Source organism: Pristiophorus japonicus, chromosome 7 (genome assembly GCF_044704955.1).
Source record: "Pristiophorus japonicus isolate sPriJap1 chromosome 7, sPriJap1.hap1, whole genome shotgun sequence".
Lineage (NCBI taxonomy): Eukaryota > Metazoa > Chordata > Chondrichthyes > Pristiophoridae > Pristiophorus > Pristiophorus japonicus.
Window position 1 is genome coordinate 29,375,972 of NC_091983.1, and position 19,927 is coordinate 29,395,898.

The 19,927-nt window shown below is 44.0% G+C and overlaps 1 protein-coding gene across 1 annotated transcript in view; it reads left to right on the top strand.

Moving 5' to 3' along the window:
- Window positions 1–2,236: 2,236 nt before the first annotated feature.
- bmp5 (bone morphogenetic protein 5) overlaps window positions 2,237–19,927 on the top strand; it is a 262,311-nt gene continuing 244,620 nt past the window's right edge. Inside the window, exon 1 of the mRNA XM_070884339.1 lies at window positions 2,237–2,648. Within this exon, the coding sequence (XP_070740440.1) occupies window positions 2,237–2,648 (412 nt within the window). The remainder of the gene's footprint in view (window positions 2,649–19,927) is intronic.

Below are 19,927 nucleotides of genomic sequence, written 5' to 3' on the forward strand. Positions count from 1 at the left end.
GCAATATGCTAAATAACCCTGTTGACAGCACAGGAAATATTAGATGCAAGGAATGGTTAACAAGAAATGTTATAAGAGGAAATACTTATTAGTGTTCAGTTTAAAGCTAAACCCTGTTGTTGGAAAGTAATCATCAGTTGCTGTGGGAAATAGATTGCAGGAGATATTTGAGTAAAACAATTGAGAATTCAAAGTAAAGCAGGAACATCTCTGGTGAAGTGCTTATTAGCCACAACTGAGGCTCAGACATAATGGGGTAGAATTTCTGCTTTGGGTACAATCGGGAAATTGCACCCAAAATGCACTTGACATTGCGCTGGTTAGGTTAGAGTTCAAGAGGTGAAAATTCGGTCGCTCCTCTATTGCAGCGTTAGCCCGGGTGGAGCGGTACATTTTGCGGCGGGAAATTGTTTGCGTCTTCAGGGTCGTCGACCTGAAATGTTAACTCTGTTTTTCTCTCCACAGGTGCTGTCTGACCCGCTGAGATTTCCAGCATTTACTGTTTGTATTTCAGATTCCAGCATCCGCAGCACTTTGCTGTTGTAGTAGTACAGGGATAGATGGCTAGAGATGGAACAATTTCTGACTATTTCCCCCCAATTACCTTTTCATGTCATTGTTGTTGGTGCCAGAGGTCTCCCAGAAAACATCAATGGATGTTCAGCTTCCTCTGATGTACCATGTAACTAAGAAGTGCTGCCGGCTTTTCAGTTACCGGCTGCTCCTGTCACCTTTTGATGCTACTTGGCTCATACTTGGCCTTTGTGTCAAAAAGAAAAGTTGGATTTCGGTTAAATTCTGGAGTGCAATCTCAGGATTCTGCCGGTGTTCATAAAGTGCGGTTCAGAACATCATTCGATTGAATTATAATTCCAACTCCCTTCCAAGTAATTAATAGAAGTACACAAGAAATGGCTAGAAGGAATTAAATACAAATACCAGGGTTGGGGACGTGCACGGAAAGTTCCCACCCAGTTTAGGACTCTGCTCACGTCCATTCATGCAAACAATCCATCACTCTGTTTAATAAGGCCACACTTCTGCTGCAGTTGTATATTTGGTCCAGATGTGACAGCAGTATTGCAGGGCACAGTGCCATCTTCTACATACTTTCACTACTTGCTGGGAGGGGGGAGCATTTGAAGACTGCGCCACAGGTGCCGACTCAAGCAGCCGGCGTGCGATTCGGTGGGCTGATTTGCCGGAGCTGTCACATCATGGTGCAGTCGGTGAGGCTCAGCCAGCTTACAAAGGAGCCCCAGATGGCTCACCCTGCCAGAGCCATCTTTCACATTGCTCCAGACCAGCAGCCAGCCGGACACGACTGCAGCACCCTAAACCGCCCACCATGACCATGCTGTCAGAGTGACTCCGGACAACACCAGAGCGGATTGAGAGCTGCTGCAGGAAAATAGCCCCGTGTTTGCCAAATCGAGGCGAACACTTGAAAAGAGCACCTTTATTTTTCTCAAACTGCAAGCTCAGTCCTGCGATGTCGGTCACTGATACAAAATTGCCAAATATCATTGCAGTAAAAATAAAGACAACTTAGCAACTTGCCTTCTTTAACCTTCAGCAACCAGAAGATTGCTTTTAAATAAATGAACAATTTTTACAAAAATTGCTTAAAAAAAAAACAGGCGCCTGGAAGGTGAAACAAAAGCTGGCATGTTCAACATTGCAGATGGAGATCAGAGGCAGGTCAGAGCCCGGAGTGTTGCAGGAGAGGGGGTGGGTGGGTGCTGGGGAGAGCTGGTAATGCGTGCGCCAGCTAGCGGTGGATTGAGGCCAGTGCGGAGCGTGTAGCTGAGAGAGAGAGACGAAGCCTGCACGCAGTAACTCACACACGCAGAGGAACCGCGGCACAGTCACGACTGCCGCTCCACTCTAAACTCTGGCAAGACAAGACACCAAGAGAGAGGCTTAAAAAAAAACAAATACTTGTATGTTTTTCTTTAAGGAAAGCGAGGGGGGAACTAACGGCTGCTGCAGTTTTTGTCGTTGCTGAAGCAGCACATATAAAACCTAAACCCAACCAAAGTGGGATTTCCAGCGGCGCTATGAACGCATTACCTGCCTGCTGCTGCTGCTGACAGCTAACTCCTGGACCTGCCCGGGACTTTATGAAAGAAAAGGGCAACTGTTGACAGAGACAAAGTTATAAAGGCAGAACAAACAAATAACCAACCAGCAACAACAAAACCCTGCATTTATTAAACAGAAAGACATCAGTGCAATGAACAAACGAAGAGGTCTCTCTAAAGCAACCGTGGGACTGCTGTGGATCTGTTGCGTGTTTGTGGGAAGCGCCGAGGGGAATTTTGCGGATCACCACGTCCACTCCAGCTTCATCTACAGGCGTTTGCGGAACCACGAGAGGCGGGAGATCCAGCGGGAGATCCTGTCCATCCTGGGGCTGCCGCACCGTCCCCGGCCCTTCTCGGTGGGCAAGCACAGCTCCTCGGCTCCCCTCTTCATGCTCGACCTGTACAACGCGATGTCGGGCGAGCAGGAGGCGGAGCGAGGAGCGGCCAGGGGCGCCGTGCCGTACCGCGCCGCACTGCCCACACAGAGCCCGCCTCTCGCCAGCCTGCACGACACCAACTTCCTCAACGACGCCGACATGGTCATGAGCTTCGTCAACCTAGGTAACCAGCCGCTTCCCAGTCCAGCACCCCCTCTCCCCCGGGCATGGCATGGCTATGAGACGCGCTGAGTCTTCAGTATTGTTGGCCTTCATACCTCAATTCTGTTCTTCAGGTGTTCAGTAGGAATTATAAATGTTATTTTTGGTGTTTTTTGCTGTATTCTTTGTAAACTTAGGTTCGGTTCTGTGCTTCAGCTGATGGATGAAGGCAGTTGTCATATATCCGTCTGTCTCTCTGTGTCTGTCTTTCTATCTGTTTGTCTATCTGTATATCTGTCTGACTCTGTCTATCTCTGTCTGTCTGTCTATCTGTGTCTGTTTGTCTGTATGTCTGTCTATCTGTGTCTGTGTCTATCTATCTGTTTGTCTGTGTCTCTATCTATCTGTTATCTGTCTGTCTCTCTGTCTATCTGTGTCTGTATGTCTGTCTATTTGTATTTGTTTGTCTATCTATTTATCTGTTTGTCTATCTGTGTCTCTATCTATCTGTATATATGTCTGTCTCTCTGTCTATCTGTTTGTCTGCCTGTCCGTGTCTCTATCTATCTATCTATCTATCTAAAACATATAGCTCTACCTCAAACCTTCGCCCTTCCCAGAGTGAGAGAAAGTTTACTTTAAAATGTTATTTTTAGCTGGGATGTTCATTCAATTTCTGCAAACTTTATCGGTTGCATTTATCAAGCGCATCCACCTCAGAAAGGAGCACGTATTTGAACGCGAAGTAACATCCCCTGAAAATGTGTACAGATTTGAGAGAAACTCTTCCTATCATAGGTCGTTGGCATCAGTGAGGGAAATCTAGGAATAGTGCATCAGAATACTCCCACCAACAAAACAAATAAGCTGAGATTGGTCACAGAAATTATTGTGAAGAGATAAACTTGCACATGATTTAATTGCTCAATTATTGTTAACGTGCATGCTTTCAACGGAGTTTGAAACCCTGGAGTTAAAGTTCTGTAATCCCAGGTTAAATAAGCACAGGTCGGAGCGAAAAACCCAGCGCTAATTACAAAAAAATGCAATGAAATGCTTTACGAAGTGCGGATAAACTTGATGCGATTTATTCTAATTTTAGAAAGAACCGTGATAAGACACTTTGCTAAGTCTTTCAAACATAATGGTAAGATCCTATGTCAAAAAGGAGTTGAGAAGAAAATCCTGTCAGAGATTGTCAAATTGACGGATAATCCCACGCAAAGAAATCTTTGCAAGTGGAAGTGTAATAGTCTGTCATAAATAGAGCTAGTGTGTATATACTTAAACAAAAAGGTTTCTTGTCAAAGCAGGTTGTGATAATAACGGTGATCAAACTTTCTTAACAGATGTCAACAAATGCATTTTTTTTAAGTCACTGCTTTCTTTGTTAACTCCAGGGGAGTTGCTGCCTTTTGATTCGTGACAAATTTATAGATCTCTGCTATATCCTTGCTAGCACTGCAATGCTGTCATTTTCTCATCTCGGTTACAAAGGGGATCAAAGAAGCAGCGCTGCCGACCGGTTTAGCAGATGGCTAACAGCGGACCGTATATTTTCTTTTTTTTCCGAGAGAGAACGACTTAAACAGTCCTCCTTTTACATTTCTCTGCCAGACGAAACACAGAACACCATTAGAGTTTATGGCGCGACCATCAGTCAGTTCCGCAGCAAACTTCACACAAAGTTACAGAAATAATTCAACGTGGAAACCCAAAGAAATGCGTATCACTTATTTTTTAAATGCACTTTTGGAGATCTTACGCGTTTCTGTGCAATAATTAATTGGAGTTTAGTTTCCAGAAATCAAGTTTGATCTAATCTTCCACTCTCTTTGAAACTGCAGTCTTTACATTACTGAAGCCGGCTGCACATTCTCAGTTCGTGTGTATATTATGTTACAGAAATAACTTGGCATGAAGTCGCTATTTTCTGTGGCAACATCTGTATGAGTATCTTGTCCAAACAATCCAGTTCAATTAGCAACTTCACTACCACCAATATTATCATAAACCTACTGTTCCGTAAACTATTTTCACATCAGAATGGCTTCACTCAGCCGGATAGGAATAACTAAAGATACAGACGTGTTTGGGTTCCGGTGGTGTGTGGGGTGCTTTTAATATACTAAAGTCAGCCAGATGTTTACTTGTAACGAACTTAGTTTGTTTAGGAAACGTATTTCTTTCGTAATTTGGGTTCGCAAGTGCTATATTAGTTTAAATTAAAACAGTTCGCAAGGTGTCAATTATGAAGTGTGGATAAAGGCACCTCAGGAGATTTCAAGGCACTCTGACTGTTTCAATCCCCTCTAATTATTTCCCGTGAATCCCCCAGCGCTGCCAGCAAAGGCGGAGGCCAAGTGAAGTGAAGTTTAATTTTGTTGCAATTTCATTTCCCCTGGAGCTAAAAGAGGTTAGCCTTTGTACCTCTGCAGGTGGAACGAGCATCCGACATTCTTTATTGTCACTAGTTAGAACTCAAGAGTATCCGATTTTTGCAAAGACAAATGGTTGAACAGCATTTTACTTCGTAAGGCATGATTATACCCCGAAATATTAAAGCTTCTGCGGAAATCCCCAATTCTGACTGAAATCATAGACACACTCATAATTGTTTGGGAGTTTTGAAATATAGCATTAAAGTACGGCGAGATACATTAGCGGTTGTGTTTAATATTTATTGTAGGATTATGTTCTAAAGCGTTTTCTTTTAGAATAACGTATATGCAAGCGAAAAACAGGCCATTCGGCCCAACCAGTCCATGCCGGCGTTTATGTTTGACTGGAGCTTCCTCCCATCCTTCCTCATAGCCCTCTAATCCTTGCTGCCTCATATGCTCATCTAGTTTCCCCTTAAATGCATCTATACTATTTGCCTCAGCCACTCCCTGTGGTAGCTAGTTCTACATTCCCACCACTCTCTGGGTAAATAAGTTCCTTCTGAATTCCCTATTGGATTTCTTGGTGACTATCTTATATTGATGGTCTCTAATTTTGCTCTTCCCCATAAGTGGAAACAGTTGCTCTGTGTCTGCTCTAGCAAAGCCTTTGTGTAATTGTTGATGGCGTGTACAATCTTAAGGAAATTGCTCACTTGAGAACTAAACTTCTGAATAACATGGCAAAAGTAGAATTACTTTCAGTTTACCATTAACATTATAAAGAAATCTAATTTCAAATGTGGTCAGTTTCACTTTTGGAGGAGTGTTGGACAGTTCCTTGATACTGTAAGGGAGGTATGTAGTTGGTGTCCAGTTTCATTACTCGAGGCACAAAATAAGAAACATATTAATGCTTATGTTTGTACCAGTTGGAAATATAACCTGCAACAGTTTCAAGACAAGCTATTTACTTAGCAACACATTCATTTACAGAACCAAATGTAATGCTTTAAAAGTTTACATTTGAATGAATGTAGGTGAAATGCACTCTTTATCATTGCTAACACAGTGGGGAAAACATGCAATTTGTGAGTGAATAACTGCAAATGAAGCATGCCCATATAAGTAATAAAGTCGACTGGGACTGTCACATCACTGAAATATATCAGAAGCATTATATTGCAAACTGTTATTTGCTGTTACATATACAATAAATATCAGGAAAGGACCCTTTGGCAAAGTAATTAATTGAATGGGCAAAACTGTGGCAAATAGATTTCAGGGTAAGCAAATGTGAGGTCATCCACTTTGGAACTAAAAAGGATAGAACAGGATACTTTCTAAATGATGAAAAGCTAAAAACAGTGGCTGTCCAAAGAGACTTGCGGATTCGGGTACGTAGATCATTAAAATGTCATGAACAGGTACATAAAATAATGAAAAAGGCTAATTGAATGCTGGCATTTATATCTAGAGGACTAGAGTTATGCTGCAGCTATACAAAGCCCTGGTTAGACCACACCTGGTGTACTGTGAGCAGTTCTGGGCACCACACCCTAGGAAAGCTACATTGGCCTCGGAGGGAGTGCAGCATAGGTTTACCAGAATGATACCCAGACTCCAAGGGTTAAATTATGTGGAGAGATTACACAGATTAGGGTTGTATAATTTAAAAGGTTAAGAGGTGATCTGATCGAAGATAGAGAGAAACTATTTCTGCCGGTTGGGGATTCTAGGACTAGGGGGCATGGTCTAAAAATTAAAGCTAGACCTTTCAGGAGTGAAATTAGGAAACACTTCTGCACAGAAAGGGTGGTAGAAGTTTGGAACTCTCCTCTGCAAATGGCAATTGATGCTAGATTATTTGTTAATTTTAAATCAGAGATTGATAGCTTTTTATTAACCAAAGGTATGCAGGGATATGGGCCAATGGTGGGTATATGGACTTAAAATGCAGATCAATCATGATCTAATTGAATGCCGGAACAGGCTTGAGAGGCTGAATGGCCTACTCCTGTTCCTATGTCCCTAAGTTGCATTTGATCATTAGAAGTTGTCTTTAAGTTACATCTTATACACTGGAGTATGGGTAATCATGACTTCTGCTGTAGAGAATAGTAGTAACCTTTTGTAGTTGTTTGCATGTATGTATACACAAACTAAGTGACACCTACTGAAAACATCCATACAATTATTAAACAGGGACGAGGAATTCAATTTCTGCAGTGCTGTGGCACAATGTACTTTGTTAGCAGGTGTTGATTTCTAACTACAATTTATATGGGCAGTTTTTTTATCATTGAAACTTGAAGATCAGTATCAATTTAATAATAATCATAGAATCATAGAATGGTTTCAGCACAGAAGGAGGCCATTCGGCCCATCAAGCCCATGCTGGCTATCTGCAAGAGCACTTCAGCTAGTTCCACTCCCCCGGTCTTTTCTCGTAGCCCTGCATATTCTTTTCCTTCAGATACTTATCCAATTCTCTTTTGAAAACCACAATTGAATCTGCCTCCACCACCCTTTCAGGCAGTGTATTCCAGATCCTAACATCGCTGCATAAAAAAAGTTTTTCCTCATGTCGCCTTTGGTTTTTCTGCCATCACCTTAAATCTGTGTCCTCTGGCTCTCGACCCTTCTGCCAATGGGAAGTTTCTCTCTATTTACTCTATTTAGACCTGTCATGATCTTGAACACCTTTATCAAATCTCCTCTCAAATTTCTTCTGCTCTAAGGAGAACAACCCCAACTTCTCCAGTCTATCCATGTAAATCTAGTTCCCCATCCCTGGAACCATTCTCATCAATCTTTTCTGCATCCTCTCTAAGGCCTTCACATTCTTCCTAAAGTGCGGTGCGCAGAATTGGATACAGTACTCCAGTTGAAGCCGAACCAGTGTTTTATAAAGGTTCATCATAACTTCCTTGCTTTTGTACTCTTTGCCTCTATTTATGAAGCCCAGGATCCCATATGCTTTTTTAACTACTTTCTCAACCTGCCCTGCCACCTTCAATGATTTGTGCACATATACCCCCAGGTCGCTCTGTTCATTCATCCCCTTTAGAATTGTACCCTATGGTTTATATTGCCTCTCCTCATTCTTCCCACCAAAATGTATAATTTCTTACTTTTCTGGGTTAAATTTCATCTGCCACATAGCCACCCATTTCACCAGCCTGTGTATGTCCTCTTGAATCTATCACTATCTTCCTCACTGTTCACTATACTTGTAAGTTCTGTGTCATCTGCAGATTTTGAAATTATGCCCTGTACATCAAGTTATTAATACATACCAGGAAAAGCAGTGATCCAAGTACTGACCCCTGGGGAACATCACTGTATACCTTCCTCCAGTCCGAAAAACAACCATTCAACACTACTCTCTGTTTCCTGTCACTTGGCCAATTTCATATCCATGCTGCCACTGTCCCTTCAACCTTGCCGGAGAGCCTATTATGTGGCACTTTATCAACGCCTTTTGAAAGTCCATGTACACCACGTCAACCACATTGCCCTCATCAACCCTCTATGTTACCTCATCAAAAAACTCAATCAAGTTCGATAAACACAATTTGCCTTTAACAAATCCGTGCTGGCTTTCCTTAATTAATCCACACTTGTCCAAGAGACTGTTAATTTTGTCCCGGATTATTGTTTCTAAAAGCTTCCCCATTACAGAGGTTAAGCTGTCTGGCCTGTAGTTGCTGGGTTTATCCTTACATCCTTTTTTGAACAAGGGTGTAACATTTGCAATTCTTCAGTCTTCTGGCAACGCCCCCTGTATCTAAGGAGGATTAGAAGATTATGGCCAGTACCTCTGCAATTTCCACCCATAGCTCTCTCAGCATCCTTGGATGCATCCCATCCGGTCCTGGTGATTTATCTAGTTTATCTAGCCAGCCTTTCTAGTACCTCCTCTTTATCAATTTTTATCCCATCCAGTATCTCAACTACCTCCTCCTTTAATATGACTTTGGCAGCATCTTCTTCCTTGATAAAGACAGATGTAAATTACTCATTTTGTACTTCAGGCATGCCCTCTGCCTCTATGCATAGGTCTCCTTTTTGGTTCCTAATCGGCTCCACCGAGCAGACTATGGCCTCGATATTAACCGTCCCATAATGCGTGGGAAAGGTCAGGTTGGGGGGTGGTTAAACTCTTAAAAACTGTGAAAAGCAAACCCAACCCAGGGCATTACAGTGGCGGGTAGTATACCATGCGAATATCCCATTGTGGCGAAGCAGGTCACTTCATTATAATATTTAAATCAGGCTCCCGCAGTGCAAATAGGAGCACTAGCTCTATAAGGTATGCGCTTTTTATAGCACTCCTTGTGAGTCAGAAGTGCTCCCCCCGGCCCCTCAAGGAAGCCTTCAGTCTCCCTTCTGCCAATCGCAGTCTCTCTCGCGCCCCTATGGCGATCGGCGACCTCCCCTCAACCACTGATTTACGTCCTGATCTGCAATTGTAGCTGTCATCGCCCCCTCCAAGCCCCGATCGGCAGCCTGCTGCCCTCCCGATTGACGGGAACCCAAGGGTCCCCGGCTGCAGCCTCCTGCCGTTGGTTTTCCCACCTGGCTGTCGGCCAGCCTATCAATTTGGTCGACTGCCAATCCCTGTCACATCCCTATCCCTCACCAAATATCACAATACAGGGTACTACAATTAGAACTCTTGCAACTGCAGTGAATTATATGACAATAACACGTTAAATTGACAACTAACTAGTGAACAATGTTTAGTTCTTAATTATGAAATAACTGAAGTGAAAGTTATCTATACGTACTGCACTGGAGTGTCAGATTTGCTCTGAGATGACCTGAAGCCTGGGTCCATGTGCTGCAGAGCCCCAACAGTGGAACTTAAGGTGACCATGGCTCTCAACTGTTATGGGTCTGGATCCTTCCAGGCATCCACGGGGGACCTGTGTCGGATCATTCAAAGGGTAGTGACAGCATTTAACAGGTGACTGGAGCCCTGTTCCAGGCATCCACGGGGGATCAGTGTCGGATCAGTCAAAGGGTAGTGACAGCATTCAACGGGTGACTGGAGCCTTGTTCCATGGGGCTAAAGAGTTAACCAAATTTGCAATGTCTGCGGTGGAGCAAAGGCAGAGAGCATTAAGCTTCGAGAGGATTTCTGGCTTCCCCAGAGTGCTGGGAGCGTTTGACAGAAAGCACGTGAAGACTACCCTTCACAACCCGCAAAGCAACATGAACAAAAAGGGCTTCCACTCCCTCAAATTGCAGATAGTCTGCGACACCTGGCTGCGTATCCTGTATGCGAACCCGCGGGGGGCCTGTCACGGTGCATTCATCGTGTGCAGTTCAGTAACAGCATGCCTGCTTGGGGCTGGGGGAGCGGTGGAAGGATGGATATTTGGTGGCAAGGCTTATCTCTGTTGGCGTGGCTGATGGCGCCCTTTCGTGCCCTGCAGACCGAAGTTGAGGAGAGACACAAACAAGTGCATGAGTCCACCATTGGTCATTTACCAAATCATTGGAGTGCTGAAGAAATAATAAAGAAAGACTTGCATTTATACAGTGCCTTTCATGACCACCAAACATCTCAAAGCCCTTACAGCCAATGAAGTATTTTTGGAGTGTAGTCATGTTGTATCGTGGGAAACACAGGAGCCAACTTGTGCACAGCAAACTCCCACGAACAGCAACGTGATAATGACCAGTTAATCTATTTTTGTTATGTTGATTGAGGGATAAATATTGGCCAGGACACTGAGGATAATTCCCCTGCTCTTCTTTGAAATAGTACCATGGGATCTTTTACGTCCACCTGAGAGGGCAGGTGGGACCTCTGTTTAATTTCTCATCCGAAAGATAGCACCTTCAACAATGCAGCACTCCCTCAGCACTGCACTGGAGTGTCAGCCTAGATTTATGTGCTCAAGTCCCTGGAGTGGGACTTGAACCCACAAACTTCTGACTCAGAGGCGAGTGTGAGACTGAGCCACAGCTGATACGCTGAAGAGTCGTCTCAGATGCCTGGATAGATCTGGGAATACACTTAATTACTCCCCAGAGAGAGAGAGAGAGACGAGGATTGTCATAGTGTGTTGCGCCTGCACAACTTCACCATGACTGAAGGTCTGGATCTTGACCTACAATGCAGGAGCCAATACAGGCCAAAGATCCTGCACTGCAGGAGATGGAGCAAAGGGACTTGGCATGTCCACAGGAGGCATGTGTTTAAGAGGGGAGGGCTGGTGGCGCAGACGTCTACCCAATGGTTTCTTCACCACCTTCAGAGGTTGCAACCATCAGACACAGATCTCTTCAAATTCAAATAACGTTTCATTACAAAAATGTTAAAGTGCAAATTGTTAACGACAAATAAAAAAGTTGGAATAAAAAATGTGAAACCTCTTTGAGAATGCTAGAATTTGGAACTCGCTACCACAGGGAGTAGTTGAGGCGAATAGCATAGATGGAGTGAAGGGAAGCTGGATAAAGACAAGGGGAAGAAAGGTATGCTGATCAATGTTGGCCACGCAGTGCTCTGGAGATCCCGCATAGCCTGCTCGTTGGCTTTTAAATAGGAAAACCACCAATGTGCAGAATTTTAAATGTGCTGCACTGCCCGTTAAAAGAGCTGTGTTCCCCCCAAAAAAAAATTAGAGGGAACATTGATGCTGATAGTGTTAGATGAAGTAGGGTGGGAGGAGGCTCTTGTGGAGCCAAAGCACCGGCATGGACCAGTTGGGTGGAATGGCCAGTTTCCATGATGTGAATTCTATGTAATATGTAGAATCTTCCATTATTCTACCATAAGAAACATATTTAAATAACAAAAGTGCTCAATTTAAATGTTAAACTTTTTTTTTAGAAATTTGAAAAAACATTTTGAAAAATATAACTTTAAACAACAAGATCACCTATTCGAACAGGTGCAAACTGGAGTTCAACTAATGTAAACCTTTGAAGTTTTGTGCAAGGTTTTGCTAACTTTAAAAATTGTAATTAAACATTTACCTATTTCAGACATGTAACTTCTAATGATCAGAAAGAAAAGAAAAAATCAAACAACAAGCGCAACATGACTGAGACAACAGATATCTTCCAGCCTGGTAGCTTTCCCACTTGACTAGAAAGGGGGAGAAAGAGGAGGTAGCAGAGGCAGGCTTAGAATTCTCTGACTCCCACAAGTCACCTTGTGTGGCCCTCGAGCCGAGTCGAGCTCTGGCCAGCTGCCTCCCTGCACTGTGTGCCAGTCACTGTGAATGGGCGGGATCTGGGGCGTGATGGGTGCGATGCTGGTCTGGTGACCTGAGGTCCTGTGTTTCTTCAATCCTTGCAGCCATCTGCTTCTGGGACAAGTTGCAGCCGCTTGCACCCAGGTTTGAGATCCCGAGCTGCTTCGTGCTACTTGCCGTGTGCAGCTGGCAACCTGCACGTAGAGGTGGAAGCATCAGCCACTTGGATGACACAAGAACTTGCATTTATATGGCGCCTTTACGTAGTAAAATGTCCCAGGGCATCTCACGAGCGTAATTAGCCAGAACAATTAACACAGAGACTGAGAAGGAGACATTAGGACAGGTGACCAAAAGCTAGGTCAAAGAGGAAGGTTTCAAAAGAGGAAAGAGAGGTAGAAAAGCGGAAACGTTTAGGAAGGGAATTCCAGAGCTTAGGGCCCAGATAGCTGAAGGCACAACCACCAACGGTAGGGCGAAGGAAGTCGGAGCTGTGCAAGAGGCCAGAATTGGAGGAACTCAGAGGCCGGGATTTCCCATACCTCGGCAAGTTTGGGGCGGGCAGTGTCGGTTGTTGGTTGTGGCCCCGCTGCTGGCTCCATCCTGCTGTCTAAAATGAATTTCCATTGATAGGGCTTGTGAAGCCTGCCCAGCGCATTTCCGGAGGAAGAGGGTCTGGTGATGTCATTCATGACACGTCATCAGCCGATTTCCTTAACAGAACCATGGGCAACTTTCTATCGACATTTGTGCTGTCAGTGTTCTACAACATTGAGGTGCCGCAAACACTGACAAGCACTGCACAGAGGTGCAAGGCTGCACCCAGGCTCTCCCATCACTCCCTCCATATGCTTATGGAGGAAGTCAGAGCATGCTGGGAGGTCCTCCTCCCTTCCGATGGGCAGAAGACACCTCTCCAGGAGACCAAAGCAGCCTGGTTGCACATTACACAGGAGGGCACAAGCAAGGATATAGTCAGGAGAACCTGTGTGCAGTGCACAAACCTTTCAATGATCTCAGTAGATCATGAAACAGTACCACAAAGCCACACTCAACCTCATCCTGCTGTGCCACTCATCACATCCCCATCACTCTGCCTTCCCTACCCTACTCCTGCACATCCTTACTCACACCAACTGACCTTGCACCTCCACCCATCCCTCTCTCACTATACATTATCACAGCTCCATCTCACTAACCAACCCTCGCCTTCATCCTAGTGCAATTGTACCAATTAACAACACACAAGGGTAGGGTTTTATCCACTGTTTATGTAAAGTTTCTGTTAATGTGGTGTCAAACATTGAAATCTTTATTTTCAACACTTTCTGGTCTTGGACAGGCTTGTGTGCACATTTCTGAGTTGCAGTGAATGGTAAGACATAATGGTAACCCCCGCAGTGGTCATGAGTGTGAAAGGAATGGCTTGGGCATTGCAGGATTGCTTTGTGGCGTTGGTGTGGGGTGGTGCCAACCTGGTACATCATGTGGCAGCCAGGGTATACAGCATAAAGTGAAATAAATTTGGCCATGGTGAGGCCATTCCTTGCCACCTGGGCAGCACGGTGGTCCGGCGCTGTTTCTCCTGTGTCTTGACAACATCAGTTGATTGCAGAGAAGATTGTTGTTGTTGTTGGTGCTGCTAGTGTTGGGGCTCATCGTAGTCTGATTCTGAGGACCAAGGTGAGACAGTATAAATGGCACCCATGTTAATGGAATAGATGGCAGGTGAAGTACAGATGACAGAAGCGATCTGTCAAAGGTGAGAGATGTAATGAGGTGAGATTGGATGGAGACGTGTGGAAAGACTTGTAGCATGCTGAATCTGTTGTGGAAATATAGAAAGGAACAGCTTGTGGCTGAGGAAAATGATCTCCATCAGGTGTGAACTTTTACTGTGTATTTGACGCTGTCAAGGAATCAGCTGGAGTAATGGCCACTGAGCTCCTGCTTCAGGGTGACAGATGTGGTCACCACCCAGCAGGTGTGTCTTCATGCATGCAGCTGTTAAGTCAGACTCCACTGACTCACCAGTCCATGGCTGCTTTCTGGTCGGTCTCTCTGGAGATGTAACTGCATCCTCCACCTTTCCCCAGTCTCCTCCCTCCTGGAAACTGGATCAAGACACCTGAGAGTTCACCTGGCATTGAAGTGCCACTCGGCACAGTATTGTGTCTCCATGCTGGTGCCTGGTTGAGGAGAGTTGGTTGACTATCTCTTTTTGAGTTGACTTGAAGGTGGGGTGGAGGCTGCATTTCTCCGGCGGAGCCTCAGCCCCATCTCTGGTAGCTCAATGGTCACAAGCAGCATGGCAAAGCCAGAGTCCTCGTCCTCCATCTCCCCTGGAATCTGCTACGTGTCCCTTTCCAACACCCTCAACTCTTCTCCAAGTCCTGTTCCGCTTCCTCCTCATCCCCTCCTCCAGAAGCAGCCTTCCTGCATCTCAGCTGACCTATGGGAAGAAAACAAACACAGTTAAAATGTTTGCCCTTGCCAGTGCTGAGATACCCCACGGGGGTGGGGGGAGATGTGGGTGTGATGGAGGTGGGAATCCTGTGTCAGTAGCCAGTAGAAAAGTACTCACCTGGTTGTGAACTCTATTCCCCTGCAGCGTCACCCTCCCTCACCCCCCCCCACCCCCAGCACCTTGGCCTCCACTGTGGTCACAATGGTGCAGTAGCTCCACTGCCTTCTGCTCATGTGGGGCCAGAGATTGGAGATTTGGGATCCTCCTCAGCTCTTTTCCCTCTCTCGAGCACAGTGAGCATTGATGCCTTGCAAGGACTGAAATGGAAAAGATTAGGCTTGCAGTGCTCTAACTTTGTGTAGGAGCTACTGGTTTGCATCTTACGGGAATGGGGGGGGGGGAGGTAGGGCGGGGGGCACCTTGTCAACAGCTCACTACTCAGCTTGTTCTGCCTGAGTGTGGCGACCACATTGGGCATGGGAGAAACATTTGGCATCGGAGGTTTCTTACCTTTCCGGCTCTGGTCTGGCCAACCTTGGGACAATCGCCATGGCACTCAGTGCCTCTGCCACTTGCCCACAAGTGAGGGCTGGGATGTGGGGGAGCTGATCAGCTGCTTGTGCCTTCCCTCTATCTCATCCAAGAAGGCCTGCAAGTCCTCATCTGAGAAGCTAAGAGCCCTTTTGCTGGCCTTCTCTTGTGAATCAGTCATCTGTGAGAGGGTAGAAGTTTAGACTTTCAAGAGAGCAATTTCAGTGAACGACTTAAAAAATCTACAGGACAAAAACTTGGGCACTGCTTACCTTGCCTTCCCCAGACTCACGCTGAAGGAAAACATTTTTATCTTCAACTTTTATAGTCCCTTACACTAGCACCTTGAAGTCCCATTGACTCTATTCCAACTACCTTTGAACCACGCTGGAATATTTTGCGGAATTAACCCTATTTTAAGTTCCAGTGTATTTAAATGAGATTGGGAGGGTGCTTGGGCGCAATGTGCCCATGGAGGACCCTCTAGGCCCAAGTGTGTTAGCTTCTAGTCCTTCCATTTGCAGTTTGTTCTATGTTTTCTTTTATTTTCTGTTTCCAAGCACTTGTTGCTCTTGGCCATCATTTTATTTTTGGACAGTCACTGCCAGTTCATTTTTCCAACTGGAGCATCCACAGGTCCTTGGTCCATTGAATAATATTTTTTGCTCATTCTCCCTTTAAAACAGTATCATTTTAACTCTTTATTTTAAACATTGAATGCAATATTCCAAAAAATTAAACAACAGGAAGGATATTGATAACCAAATAGATTAGTGTCCATCCTTTTCTCCTTGTAATGTCTACAAATATTACAATAATTAGGGCAAAATTAATTGTCGTTTGGAAAATCATGGGTTAATTAATGACAACCAGCATGGATTTGTTACAGGCAAATCATGTTTGACTAATTTGATTGAGTTCTTTGATGAAGTAACGGTTGATGAGGGCAGTGCGGTTGTTGTGTATATGGACTTTCAAAAGACGTTTGACAAAGTACCAGATAATAGCAAAATTGAAGGATTAAAAGGACAGTGGCTGCGTGGATACAACATTTGCTAAGGGTCAGAAAGCAGAGAGTAGTGGTGAACGGTTGTTTTTCAGATAGGAGAGAAGTATACAGTGGTATCCCCCACGGATTGGTATTCGGACCACTGCTCTTTTTGATACATATTAATTAGCTGGACTTGGGTATACAGGGTATAATTTTAACTCGGAACGGTAGTAAACAATGAGACAGATAGTAACAGACTTCAGGAGAACATAGATAGACTGGTGAAATGGCAGATGAAATTTAACATAAAAATAGAAATGTGAATTGGTACACTTTGGTTGGAAGAATGAGAAGAGACAATATAAACTAAATGGTACAATTTAGTCCGATACAATGAGGAAGATGGTAGCAGACTTCAGGCTCTGGTACTTAAACATGACTTTAAAAACTGAATGTGTAAGGATTGGCAGAGGCTGCTGTCCTTGTCTATGTACCAGGACTGAAAGTTCCAGATGCAGGAGCCAAAAACTTCCAAACTTATTAAGGGTTAAATGAAGATACTCACAGACATCACTCAGGGTCACACAGCGATGCTTCGTTATAGAAGATCGCACGTAACAGTCGTTGAGCTCAATTTTCTAAATCTTCTTCCTTTTGCTTCATCTTCTAACCTTGCATTACAATCTTGCCCCTTTTCAAATCTTTCAAACTACATTTCATTCCATGACCTTTATACACTGTCCCACCCAACCCCCCCCCCCCCCCCCCGTTCGTACCAGTCATTATCAAAACGTTACAGGTTCTGTGAACATCAATCATCTGTGGTCCCAGGATTCAGCAGAAGCTGTTGGTGGTGTTTAGGTTTTAAACAAAGCAGAGCATACACCCTATTATGGCTATGCTACAGGCAAGTTAGTCTCTAAGTATGCCTGAATTGTGAGAAAGTTAAGATCTAAATGTAATCAGTGTGTTGTTTAACTTTGAGATCAGGCCTCTGTGAAGACTGCCTCTGTCAGCATGATGTTAACCTTAGGCGCTTAATACAAAATGGATTCCTCACGGTCTCGATCCCTTAACAGATGTCTTAATGTCAGGTGTTCACTAGGAGTTTGTATTAACAGTAAAGGTAACCATCAGACACACATATTGCATAGAATGACATAGAATGTAAAGTGCAGAAACAAGCTATTCAGCCCAACTGGTGCATGCCAGTGTTTATGCTCCACACGAGACTGCCCCCACCACTCTTCATCGCACCCTATCAGCATATCCTTCTATTCCTTTATCTAGATTTCCCTTAAATGCATCTCGAGCAGGCAAAACAAAATTACTGCAGGCTACTATTATTTTCAGAAGCTTTCATTTAACTTTATTGACCATTCCAAGTGTGTAGATTTAAGACTGGTATTCAACTAAGTGGAAATATGTAAACCTCAGGTCCTCCAGCACCTGGATGGCCATTCATATCATTGTGGTATTACAGTTCATGAACTGGATTTTTAAAATTATATACACAATTAAAAATAATAGCAGTTACTTCTGTGGTCTCTAGTAGCCAAAAGAAATTGTACCAAGAGAGAGTATGTAAAAGGGATCAAAAGTATTTAATCCAAATGGTATGTCATTCTATTATCTAGTTCTTCATTTATGTACTAAACTATAATCAATGCTATGCCATTGGTGGCTTTGGTTGACAAAGTACAGGGTACTCTAAATATACAAAAACCTCAGTGCATTAATATTCAGATAACTTCACTGATTTGAGAAGAAGACATCAATTAATTCACAAATTCCTACTAAATCCTTAGAACCGCATCATCATTCTTCATATCAAGAATTATTCCTTCCACGTAACTGCAACAATTACTTCTCACATTCCTGATCCATTTTTTACCCTTTTAATGTGAGTTTTGTGCTGAGACAGCAACTCAGCAATTCAGCTGATAAATTAGTATACACACAATCTGATTTTACCAATTGAGTTTAATAAATTAAAGATCAATCTTCATGGCTGCTTGACACAGCAGACACGGAATTGTTTTTTTTAGCATCTCTGCCTTGAATTTGGACCTTTTTGATAGACTGAAAGAGGGAGAAATTTAGTATTGCCCCATTTGGGGACGGTAATAGTCAGCAGGCGAGAGACTTAGCGCCAGGCGCTGAAGCCTCGCCCCTCTCCAGAAATTCGGGTTACCGCCCCTGGAAGGAAGTGGAGCGCTAAGCACTCCACTTCCTTCCTGGGGCGGTAACGGGGTGGTCGCACTTGGCCACACAGCGCTGCCAGCATCCGAGGGGCCCTTCCCTCACTTAAAGGGAAGGAGCCACGCTGCCGACTCTGCAGAGGGAAAAGGGACCTGTCTTGGACCACCGGGGAGCGGGGGTGCCACGCAATCAGCCCGGCACTCAAGCAGAGTGCTAGTCTGAGCGATCGCGGCAGGACCCTGCGAAGAAACCGGATCAGAAGCGGCAACAAAAAGTTTTTGTTTTCACTCACCCACTTCGCCTTTAATTTTCGCCCCGGTAGTTGCCGGCTGCCCTGCAGTGTTATCGTCGGGCGCTGCTGCAGGGGTAAAACTCAATGCTCATGGGAGGCTCAAATGTACCCAATTTCTCCCCCAGAGTCTTCTTTCTGTTGGTAGTTAGGAGCCAAAATGTAATAGGTTTGGGCTATTTCAATACAGCTCCTGGTGGCACAAGTCCTCAGTAAAAAGAAAACTGTTCAAGGTTTATTCTATTGGCTCAGAGCCACTTTTAAGAGGTTGTTACATATAATGACCTGGGATAGCTTGAGTGGGTGCCAAAAGTGGAAAATATACCATTGCCCTTGCACTGACTCAGAGCAGTCACATGAGTGGCTTGTGTATGGGTTGAAAATGTGACATTGGTGCAGTAGTGAATGCTCACCTGAGGGCTTTATAGTGCAACAGGGTAAGTATTCCTCAGGTCACTGTGCATCGTGATATTGTAAATATGTTTATTAAAATGTCCTCTCTGCTATTTGTTACAAAATTATAAACATGTCCTGATCTCAGAAAGAGCATTAAGCATAGGAAAGCGTTATAACCACTTTTAAGATGTTGTTACCTATAATGAGCAGAAGAATATTACCCCATTGTTGGATAGAGTAGAGCGAGCTTTACTGACTTGGGATAGTATGACTGGGCGCCAAAAGAGGATAATATTCCATTCCCCTAGTACTGACATTTGTCACCTTAATGAGCACTAAATAATTTGCCAAAAGTTCTGAGCTTTGTTACAATGCATTAATATAGAGATGATTAATATTCAGAAAATTTAATAGATAGCTCACAATGCAGGATGACAATAATTCACACTAGGATTGATTTTTTTTTAAATTAATTTAATTTGATTATTAATATTAATAAACTATATAGAAACAGTACAATTCTATTAACATGTAACATCCCCCAAATGTTTAATATAAATTTTAGCTGTTAAGTGGTATTTGAAAGAGTAACTTGTGAAAGAAGGACAAGGGGACAGAGGCTCCAACATAAAAGACAAGTTTAAGATTGATTTCAGGAAGTTGTTCTTCACACAAACAGTGATCAATACATGGAATAGATTTCTGGGCAGAGTGGTGGAGCCGAGAACACTGGAATAATTTAGGAAATGACTGGATGCTGCAATGGGAGGACTAGAGCATCCTTCTGGATGGATGAACTAAAATGAGCTGAATGGCCTTCGTTATCC